Source organism: Erigeron canadensis, chromosome 8, assembly GCF_010389155.1.
Source record: "Erigeron canadensis isolate Cc75 chromosome 8, C_canadensis_v1, whole genome shotgun sequence".
Classification (NCBI taxonomy): Eukaryota; Viridiplantae; Streptophyta; class Magnoliopsida; order Asterales; family Asteraceae; genus Erigeron; species Erigeron canadensis.
In genome coordinates, this window is record NC_057768.1 from 26,593,941 (window position 1) to 26,605,991 (window position 12,051).

Sequence of the window (12,051 nt, forward strand, 5' to 3'; positions counted from 1 at the left end):
AAAAGAGAATAATACGAGTATTGTTTACAAAAATATTATTTATCTATTATGCATGGCGTGAAATATTAATTTGAAAACTAAATTTTCTGTGAAAACTAGAAAACTGACCAAAACACACTGTAATCTGAATTTAACACAATGTGTTTTAATTGTGTTTTTTAAAAACACAATGCGTTTTTATTGTTTAATCCAAAAACACATTGTGTTATATTTTAAATCACATTGTGTTTTTATAACGAGTGAAAATCAGAAAATTGTTCAAACACATTGTGATATGAACTTAACACAATGTGTTTTCTAAAAAAAAAATTAAAAACACATTGTGTTAAATTCAAATCACAGTGTGTTTTGGCCAGTTTTCTAGTTTTCATGTAAAATTTAGTTTTTAAATGATCAAATGAGAGATTTTTTTAACCAATGAAGATTGAAGTGTACACCGCTACTAGCTTAATTAGATCTATAACTCGGAGGCCCAAGCTTTGTGGGGGCTCTAGATGGTGGCCTAACCCACTAAGCTATTTGAGCCGGCGCTGAATTTATCTCACTTATTTTACGCGGATGATGTGATATCAATGGGTGTATGATCAAATGTTTTGGACTGATGTTTAGACGGGTGATTCGACATTTACATCTCGCTAACTTATGTTATGTGCTTGTATAATTTTTATACTTATGATATTTATAATCATAAAAAAAAATGTTATGATGGTTGAAAGAAAAATTAATATAAATCAAATTATTCTTATTATAATAATTGATCTAGATCGAATAACTAATTAACACTAGTAATTTATATTAACTTTTCTTTAATAAGAACCACGTTCCGCGTAAATGATAATTATATAGTGAATCTTTTACATGCAACATATAACATATACAAAATTTCAGAATGTTTAGCTAATAAAATATATCCAATTAGTTAAAAAGCTGCACACTTGTAATAAATTAATATAGATAAATCACTTTTATATATACTTAAAAAGTTAGTTAATCATAATTTGTCGAGTTATGATATACCTTTCTAGCTATATATAGTAATTAATTTTCAAAATAAAATCTCGACCGTCGAGAACATACTCGATCTCTAGTCGTAATCAGTAGATACGTGTACAAAAGTACTACATGAGATCGAGAAAGGAACAAAACTTTTTGTCATATATATTCCCACTCTCCGAATTCACCTCTTAATTTGAGAAAAACTTGAATCAAATATATATATGATGAAAAATACAACAGAAGATAAACAAGAGTTGAACCATGGCTTATTATTACATGAACAACCACCATCATTATCAACTCATGTGGCCGAAGATGATAATAGTAATTATGATAAAAAAAGATTTTGGATAGAATCAAAGAAGCTTTGGTACATAGTTGGTCCTTCTATCTTTAGCCGTGTTGCCACCTTTACAATGAACGTGGTCACGCAAGCATTTGCCGGTCACCTTGGTGATGTCGAACTCGCTGCCATCACCATCTCCACCGGTGTCATAGTTGGTTTCAACTTCGGCTTACTTGTATGTATTCTATATGTATATATTGTAGATTATTTATAATTGTGTATATATGATTATTATATATTAATAAGTGGAAGCCAATGGCACGATATGTCTCGAGTTAGTATCAACCGTGGAGGTTAACGCTGGACATGACAACCCTACAATATTTAAAAATATCTATATTTATAGTACTAATTTTAAGTATTTGTATACTTCAAAGCTAACTGACCACCTAATAAAACATACTCTTGGAATTTCATATATTTATCTGAGCTCAATTAAAGTTACTAGTTTATTTTATACACTTGATAGTATATTGTAAACTGTTCGGCCAAAAGCTAATTAAAATTATGGCTTTGTTCGCCACTATTATTATATAAGTTATTCTTTGTATGCAAGTAAAATCTTCTCGAATGATGTACGTCATGTTATGATAACGATGTCAAGTTTGTTTTATATTTTTGATGTATAGAGCTAGCGATGTAACAAGTTAGAACCTGTAAAGTAATTAAGCTAGCTAGAAGGTCTGGTCTTTATCACTTCATGTATTTTTGTAATATATTTTTAATGACTTACTTAATTAGTTAGGTAGTCTTTTGTGACCTTGTTAGTGATACATAGTTGATTCAATAAACTTAAATAATTAATTTTAATGCTTTCATTCTATATTGATGAATCTTAATATCATTTTCGGGATTAAAATAATGTAGGTCTCGTTTCATTTCTAAATATAAAATGAAAAAAAAAATTTTAAAAAATACTTTGTAAAATCAAATACATTAATAACATGTTTGTGTGTGGTTAATTTGTTTGTGGTATAGCTTGGAATGGCAAGTGCATTGGAAACGTTATGTGGGCAAGCATTTGGGGCAAAGAGATACAATATGATCGGTATATATATGCAAAGGTCATGGATCGTACTATTAGCATGTTGTATTGTGACACTACCTCTATATATATACGCTACCCCGATTTTAAAGCTATTAGGCCAAACTGATGAGGTTGCCGAACTATCTGGAGTAGCCGCGCTATGGTTAATCCCACAACACTTTTCGTTTGCGTTTTTGTTCCCGGTCCAAAGAGCCTTGCAAAGCCAGCTCAAGACTCCGGTTTTGGCTTGGGTTTCCTTGGTGATTCTCGTGATTCATATATTGATTACTTGGCTCTTTGCAAATGTATTTCAATTTGGGATTGTTGGAACGGTCGTTGCTTTGGATATATCGTGGTGGTTGAATTTCGTTGCCTTGTTTTCGTATACTGTTCTTGGAGGGTGTCCTTTGACATGGAGTGGTTTCTCAATGCAAGCGTTTTCCGGGTTGTGGGAGTTTGTCAAACTTTCCGCTGCCTCTGGTGTCATGCTATGGTATTACATATCAACCATATATACCATATGATATATATATAGTAAGTTTGTAATGAATGAATTATGATGTGTGATATATATATGTTTAAATAAATATGCAGCTTGGAGAATTGGTATTATCGGATACTTATACTAATGACTGCGTTTTTGAAGAATGCCACTATTGCCGTGGATGCAGTGTCGATTTGGTAATATGATCACTATCTTGTAACAATTATTAGATATATGAATTTGATGTAGATCGATGTTATACTAGCTTGGAAAATGATCACTTATGCTAATTAATGACTATATATTGTTAATTAATGTTTGGGAACATATTAATGTTTGTAGCATGAACATTAATGGCTGGGAAATGATGATTCCTCTAGCATTTTTCGCCGGGATCGGGTATGTTTCTACACTTCCTTGTTATTAAGTATAATAATAATAAAATGATTGTGTTGACACAGTTAATGCTTAATTACATACTAGTATTTTCAATAGAAAGGGGTTGTATATATAAAAATTAATGTTCAGGTGTTCGATCATTCTGTATAAAGTTATGTACCCACTAATTTATAAGTAGTTTCTTAATTTAATTTGTTTGAGTAGAAATACCAATACATTTGCATTTTCATGTGTCGATAAGAAGTCTTGCAATTGATCGATAGGGATGAATTTAGAATTAATTGAAATGGTTTAATAGTAGAAATAGAATTGACGTTAAAGGAAACTATAGGCAAGTAGTTCGATCGATCGGTTCTCATCTATTTTCATTCAATGTGATATGACATTTAGGTGTCATGACACCATCAATAACTAATTGTGTAGACATTAATGTTGTCACTATCTCAACGATATGTAATTTAAAGATGTACCTATATTTAGCATGTATTGAAGTATATATGACAAAAAGTTTATAATATATATATATATCGAATTTATTATTATCTATTGTGTGTACATCAAACTATCAAAAAATGATTACCTCTTATGCATTTAACCAATCAAATCTTCTAAACTTACGACATATATGGATTCGATGTGGCATCTTACATGAACAACACGTGTGTCTGGATGCATAAAATAGTAGTTTTTAAAGATTGAATGCACACAATAGACTTTTAAGTCCGGTACGTTCTATTTATTCAAAGACGGTTTTAGCATGGGTGTAATGTGGGCAGTTGTCCCAACTTCGATTTTAGTATAATATATTTTTGTTTTAGTAAGGGTGTATTTGTAATTTTATTCATATAAAAACATAAAAGATATAATAATAAGAAAAAACTAAGTAAAGAATATATTCATTGTCATAAGTCTTTTCTTTGGAGTTTTAAAGTTATCGATATTTAAGATGGAAAAAAATTATAGATTTGATAGAGAGAGAAGGAGAAGTGTGTGAATAGAATAGACAAACTTAATGAAAATTTAACTATATATATGCAAATTTAACTTTAGGTAAATGAGCATGGTATCCGCGCGTTGCGGTAAATATTATGGACAAAATTTCTCATGTCATGATTACTTTGTTTTTAACTCTTCGATTTTTAATATGTGTATTACTTTCTTAATTGTTTCCTAATAAAAGATAAAGTGTTTGTCAAAGAAAAAGCTATAAAATTTGGAAGAACATATGTAAAGAATAATGAGTGTGTAGAAGTAAATAATTAAATTCACATGTATTAAAAATTCTAAACTTTCAAACACCCCAATCACCCAATAATTAAAGAGTATAGATATTGTACGTATTTGTTTGTCTCTTCGTCATATGGGCCTTAAAGCCCGAGATTTCAAATAGCTATCCCCATTTAGTCCAAGCATAAAGATTGAGAGGTTTGGTTAGTCAAACCGGTTTAACCGGCTCTGACGTAAAAGTGTTTTTTATATTCTTAGAGACACTTTGGTAAGTATGATCGATATAAAATATTTGTCCCATCACCAAAAGAAACTCCAAGTCCCTGCTTTTCTCTATAAAATATTTCAAAGATATCTAACCATTAAAACCAATAATATCTTGTCTAGCTATTAGAAATCCTACAATGATAATTGTGAGTTAATTAAGACTTATCGATCATAATATTATGTTAGTGTAACATACATACACTGTTGTAAAACTCACCGAGTAGAGCCGAGTACTCTCCGAGTACTCGCTACAAGGTAAGGTGTCGAGTCGACCCGAGTCGGCCGATTATTTCAAGTACTCTGCGACTTGGCCACTTTGACCTTTGAGTACTCTCCGTATACACCCGAGTACTCCCAACTCACTTGTCGACCGACCTGGGAACGATTAACGACTTCCGCAACCTTGCATACATATATTGTCATATTCAGCAACATATGCTATGAACATGCCTAAATAACGTCATTGACATGCTTATGTTTTACAGAGTAAGAGTATCCAATGAGCTCGGGGCCGGTAATGGGAAGGGAGCAAAATACGCGACAATCGTGGCAGTGTTGCATTCAACCGTCATCGGCCTTGTATTCTGTGTACTAATTATGGCATTTCATAACAAGTTTGCTTTGATTTTCTCATCGAGCACGGTTGTTCTTGAAGCGGTTGAAAACATGGCTTGGCTCTTAGCGTTCACTATTCTTCTTAATAGCATTCAACCAGTGATATCCGGTAAGCTCTTGAACCATTTGTTTACGAGACTTTTATTATGTGGGTGCATGATCACATGGTTTCTAATCATTTTTAATCTCTGTTTAGTTTGACTAAGTTTACATAGTTGCATCAAACACCACCTTTATGTCTATCATTATAACCTAATGACCTGTTATTTTAGAATCCTAAGACTTCTGGTTCTTTTCTTAATGATTAGAGTTAATTTACCCATAGTTTAGTTTCACGGAACTTTTTAAAAAACGTTTCCCAAATCCCAATTGACATGTTTCTATAGGAATAGAGCATGAAAGTGGGGTAATAATTTTTAGTTTATTTTTTATTTTTTCTTATATAACTCTAGAAATCTTTATTGTGTGTATTTAACTTTTGTTTTTATATATATATGGTCACCAAGATAATGAGTACTAGGCCATCTTTTGAAAAGGAATATGTGTAGTGTAATAGAAAAATAGAAAAAGTTGAATATACAAAGCGTATTTAACATAGTTGAATATACATGATAATGAGTAAAGTTAGAAAAGTAAGTAACTTCCAAGGGTTTTGGGTCCTAAATACCGTTTTCGATGGTGTATGAGGAGGTTGTGATGTAGACAGTCTTAATCCTATCAAAGGTAGAGAGGCTGCTTTCCGGTTTTACCAAAGGTAGGAGGAGGATAAGTTATAATCCCTACACAAAAACTAAATCATATATATTAAACATGTGTGCTGTGTGCTTAATACCATACTTTGGTAATTGTCATTGGATGTGTATGCTCAATACTATAAGTCGTTAGAAAATACTACAAAGTCTTCCTTGTTCTAATACCATGACTGATTAAAATGTTTGCGATATATTTTATTTATTTAAGTTATTGTTTATTACTAGTAACGAGATATGTCACCCGAGCGTTGCCTCGGAAACATTACATTTGTTAACGGTTTAATAAAAAATATTATTCAAGAGATAATGTGTCATAAACTTTTTTAAAAAAACATGTATTATTCAAATTATTAAAAACTGACATTTGTCAGTTAAAAAATGAACTGTAAAAGTTTTGTGTGAAAGTGAAAGTCGTTCGCGTAAAAGTTTAGTGCTAAAAGTGTAAGAAACTTAAATGTTGTGGTGAAAATAAAAGAAAATCAAAAAGTATAAAAATTTAGTGCTAAAAGTATAAGGGGTTAAAATGTTATGGTGAAAATAAAATGAATAGAAAGTTTATTATTCTTTAAAAGTTTTCCCGTACATTTCTTTTTAATTTATGTGTTAAAAAGTTTGTTGTTAAAGTGTAAGTGGTTAAAATGTTGTAGTTAAAATAAAAGATTATTAAAAAGTAGAAAAATTTAGTGTTAAAAGTGTAAGGAGTTAATATATTGTGGTGAAAATAAAAAGATTAAAAAGTTTACTAAGAATTATAAAAGTTTTGTTCTAAAAGTGTAAAAAGTGAAACTATTGTGGTGAAAATAAAAAATAAAATAAAAAGTATACTATTTTATACACTCTTTCCTGTACCTTAAAATAAAAGAAAATTAAAAACTATGAAAGTTTAGTGCTAAAAGTGTAAAGAGTTAAAATATTGTGGTGAAAATAAAAAGAATACAAAGTTTACTAAAAAAATATTATAGTTTAGTGCTAAAAGTGTAAAGATTGAAAGTTTTGTGTTGAAAATAAAAAGAATAAAAAGTTTACTAAAAAGTATTATAGTTTAGTGTTAAAAGTGTAAAGATTAAACTTACGTGGTGAAAGTAAAAAGAAATAAAAAGTATACTATTACTAAAAAAATATTATAGTTTAGTGCGAAAAGTGTAAAGATTGAAAGTTTTGTGGTGAAAATAAATAAAACAAAAGTTTACTAAAAAATATTGTAGTTTAGTGTTAAAAGTGTAAAGATTGAAAGTTTTGTGTTAAAAATAAAAATAATAAAAAGTTTACAAAAAAATATTATAGTTTAGTGTTAAAAGTGTAAAGATTAAAACTTACGTGGTGAAAGTAAAAAGAATAAAAAGTATACTATTACTAAAAAAATATTACAGTTTAGTGCTAAAAGTGTAAAGATTGAAAGATTTGTGGTGAAAATAAATAAAGCAAAAAGTTTACTAAAAAAATATTATAGTTTAATGCTAAGAATGTAAAAATTAAAACTTATGTGGTGAAAATAAAAAAAATAAAAAATATACTATTCACGGGACTTTGTTTTTAATATATATATATATAATATAAATATATATATAAGGGTTGGGTATTGTAAAACAAGTATTAAAGTAAAACAAATAAGACAAGATCTTGACCCTTAGATCATGGTTAAATTGATGCGCAAAGATTCACGAAGCAATTGATGTATGATGATTTTTATGATGCACAGTGATTATCACTGAAGAAAAACCTATTGTTTTATTTGTTTTACTTTAATAGTTGTTTTATTTTACCTAAAACCTATATATATATATTATATTATAATGGGCTCTACTGCCGTTTATAAAAATAAGTGTAATGGGCTCTACTTATTGAAGGCGTTGCGGTGGGCTCGGGATGGCAATCATGGGTTGCCTACATTAATTTGGGCTCCTACTATTTGGTTGGTGTACCTGTTGGAGTTATCTTGGGGTTGGTTTTTCATCTTGGCGTTGAGGTAATATAAAATAGAAAGTGATCTTCGTATTACAATTCTTGATTATTTATCATAAACATATTTTCCTGCCTTGTATAGTATGTTCTAAAAATTAAAAGTTATATTTGTTGATAAATATATCAATATATGTCGTACGGATATTACTTCCCCTAAAGTAGATAATCTTTCATTTCTTAGTCATTAAAATTTATATCGTTTTGCTTTTTGAAAAAAGAATAAAAAAATTTAAATCATTTCGTCTTAAAAGTATTGAAACAACACATAACATTAATTAATTAATTATTATTATTATTATTATTATTATTATTATTATTATTATTATTATTATTATTATTATTATTATTATTATTATTATTATTATTATTATTATTATTATTATTATTATTATTATTATTATTATGGTATATATAACATATATTATGAACCAACAGGGAATATGGGGAGGAATGATTTTTGGTGGAACCCTGCTACAAACAATCATATTAGGGGTGTTAACTATTCGTTGCGATTGGGACAAAGAGGTAAAGACTTAATTTTGTTATGATTGTAATATTCATATTATTATGTATGTGAACTAATTTATTTAATATATTATGTTGAAATCTTATAATTACTTTTGTATTCTTATTGCAGGCCAAAAAAGCAGTTGCAAAATATTCAAATGCAACATAATAGGAAGATGGTACATTAATAAGAAAAGTGGGTTTACGTTTCCCTGCCGATATAGATGGCTTTGGCGAAAAACAGCATAGGAAACATTATTTCTAATAGTGCATTTACGGAAGTAAGATCATATATTTTTGTTAACATATTCGTAAAAATAATTTATTTGAGATCAATTTATATGCAAAGTATCATTGATCATACCATCATCTTTCAAGTGAGGACCTGATTTTTGTTAAAACCACTAGCGTACGTTTCATCAAATAAAATTATGTTAAATTTCAATTCAAATAATGTTGAAGTCTTTCAAAGTATCATTTGTAACCACGAACTTGATACTCTAAGTACTCTAGTGCTTTTCCCATATATACCATAATAATCCATGGCACCTCTACCTTATTTGGTATGCATTATTACTACTCTTCTTGTTACACCCCAACAAAGCGGAATTATGAGGGTTATACGATAAGCACGACACGACATTTAAATTAAGTAGAGACGAATCTAAATGTATTAAAGGATTGGACAATCCATACAATATAATACAACTACAAGCATCAGATCATACAAAAACGCATAAGGAGCACAACATCATTAAACGTTCACAAAAGATAGTTTAAAAGATGGCTAACGATCCTAAGCATAAGTGCATAACCCATAAGCGGAGACTATGAATCACGGATCCAAGAATAGTCCAAGTCCAACCCTAGCATACAATCAATCATTCAATACGTCTTTGGTTTGCCTGTTCACCTGAGAAGTGTACTAAAACGTGTAAACATAAAGTTGGTGAGTTCGTAGGTTTAATCAATAAAAATCAAGTGTCGGGATATCAACCGTTATCGATAAACGAGGATTAGAATACCTAATCACGTCAAGGAAACCGTAAAAGGGTACACGTTAGCACAATCAATTACAATCAACATCAACGTCTTATACAAATCGTCAATGCATATATATATATATATATATATATATATATATATAGCATAGTATATTGATGAGCGTCCATTTTGTGATAAAAACCCCTATCGAAAGGCTTCATTTCTATGCCTAAATGAGTTAATATTCTGAAACTATTGATAATTAATGGAATCGTATGTTTATGCAGGTTTACGGAAGATGCGAAAGAGGGTAAATGACAACTTGTAACTCAAAATGGAAGCCTATTAAGTTACAAGACACAAGGAAGTGATTCAGGAGCCGAACGAAGAAGAACAAGCTGCAGCAGGACTCACCAGTGCCGCTGGCAACTAGCCAGCACCGCTGGGGAAGTCTCAGCGCCGCTCCCAGGTCACCAGCGCCGCTGACCCATTGAAACCCAGGCCCAGAGCCGCTGGCCCATTGAAACCTGGGCCCAGCGCCGCTGGCAAGCCCAGATCTGAAACCGACTTAAATCACTATTTAAGTCGAACTAACCCTCGAAACCCTAAAAGAGAGAGCCGATTCAGCAGCCCTAGCCGCCCAGTATCAACCCTAGTTTGTATTTGCAAATTCCAAGAAGGTTTTGGAGCTTCTATCGCCTTCCGATCTTCATCCGCGGTCTAGATTTATCTTTTATATATGCTTTCTATTATCAAACAATGTCTTTTATCTTTACAGACTTTGTTATTCCTGTAATAATGCTAGGCTAGTAGGCTGAATACTTGTTTGGATCGATGTGATTATGTAGACGTTTATTGTTTTACTTTGTTTGTTAGAATCTGTTGGAGTGTGCTTTACTGTTTATCGTAGATCCATGTTTATTAGTAATTCATGATGCTATAGGTTCTATATCCGAATATATTAGTTTAATTCTGATGGTTGTCTATGATCATACACTAGGACTAATATGCTAGGATGGAAAACACTAGTCGGTTTATAACTATGAGTAAAAAGTGATTCACTTGTAACCGAGGGATCCAGAACCATAGTAACTAGATAGAATTGAACATGATGCTTAACAATGTCAGACGCGATCCAGTGACTTGTAACCGAGCATTGTGGTCACCGGAGAGAATTATTATCTGGTCATGGCTTAAGAGACAGGTAACTAAAAGATGAACTAGTAACCCAAACTTTAGGTCATTAATGCTTAAACAATAAATCTAACGAGAATTTGTTTATAGGGTAGTGTAAGTTAGCGACAACACTAGTAATTAGGCAAAGTGAATCTAACAAGAATTTGAGCCGTGATTAAGTTTCCAACAGTCTAGCAAACGGATAGAATAGTATTTGGTCGTACCATGAGATCGGAGATGCCAAACAAGTATTTTAATTTAATTACTATTATTTGCTTTTCTTTTCCTATTTGATTTACGTTGTGTCTTCCGACACGGCCTGCCCCGGTAATACCGGATAGTTACCATTAGGTAGTAGTTTATTAGGAGTTAGTGACAAACCCCCCAAACAAACTAGAATTACACATATTACTAGATTAGCTAGTGCAAGCGTCCCTGTGAACGATCATGTAATTTACCACTAGACTACACTACACAGACTGGGTTCTCTGATCGTAAATGTGTTATTTTAGGATAGTTACTTGTATAACAGTTATAAATTTAAAAGTAGAATCAATAAAAAAAACGCACATCATATATATAATAACGTCATAATGTGGGTTCAACAACCCATAAAGTGTCTTGTTCATACCGGTTGTGGGTTCGTCAATCCACAGTCACGTCTTACATAATATAATATAACGTCTTTCGTCTTAAATATATAAATAATATGGATTAAACCATTCATAACATCTTCATCATACATACGTATGAATATAATGTGGACATAATGGTCCATAACGTGTTTCGCCACATATAAACGTATATAAACACATAAAACAAGCAAACAATTAGATATCGAATGTCTCGTTTCATATCATAACATGTAAAATCAACTTACAATCGTTTAATGGACAAGTACACTTTCCACCCCTAACGTAGGGGATACGAGACTCACCTTCGCCGATTAAAAGTAAGTTAAGATCGAGTTATAAGTGTCCAACAAGCTACGAATGTCCTGAAATCCTCAATGCTCGCGACCTATCAATATGTATACATAACATGCGTATTAATATTATATATATAATATATATCGACTCATGTTCACCCGCTTACAACTGGACTTAGGCTTAACCCCCGACTTTGGACATCTCTTATGACCGGATTATAGTACCAAAAGTGACGAGGAAAGACCCTACTTGAAGTTGGACTCGATACGAGGAAGGTGGATCTCGAGCTAGGAAGTTCAGGAAACTGAATAATAGGAGGCACCGTAAGAGACGGCCATAGGTAGTGTCTCGGACGGTGGGCCAACTTGATACCAACGTGC

The 12,051-nt window shown here is 31.3% G+C and overlaps 1 protein-coding gene across 1 annotated transcript; it reads left to right on the plus strand.

Moving 5' to 3' along the window:
- The first annotated feature begins 1,205 nt into the window (after positions 1-1,205).
- LOC122578817 (protein DETOXIFICATION 27-like) lies at positions 1,206-8,945 on the plus strand. Its single transcript, XM_043750862.1, has 8 exons — positions 1,206-1,517; positions 2,321-2,862; positions 2,964-3,050; positions 3,196-3,252; positions 5,232-5,470; positions 7,961-8,079; positions 8,511-8,600; positions 8,713-8,945. The coding sequence occupies exons 1-8, from the start codon at positions 1,218-1,220 to the stop codon at positions 8,749-8,751; spliced, it is 1,473 nt and encodes a 490-aa protein (XP_043606797.1). The 5' UTR covers positions 1,206-1,217; the 3' UTR covers positions 8,752-8,945.
- The last annotated feature ends 3,106 nt before the right edge of the window (positions 8,946-12,051 follow it).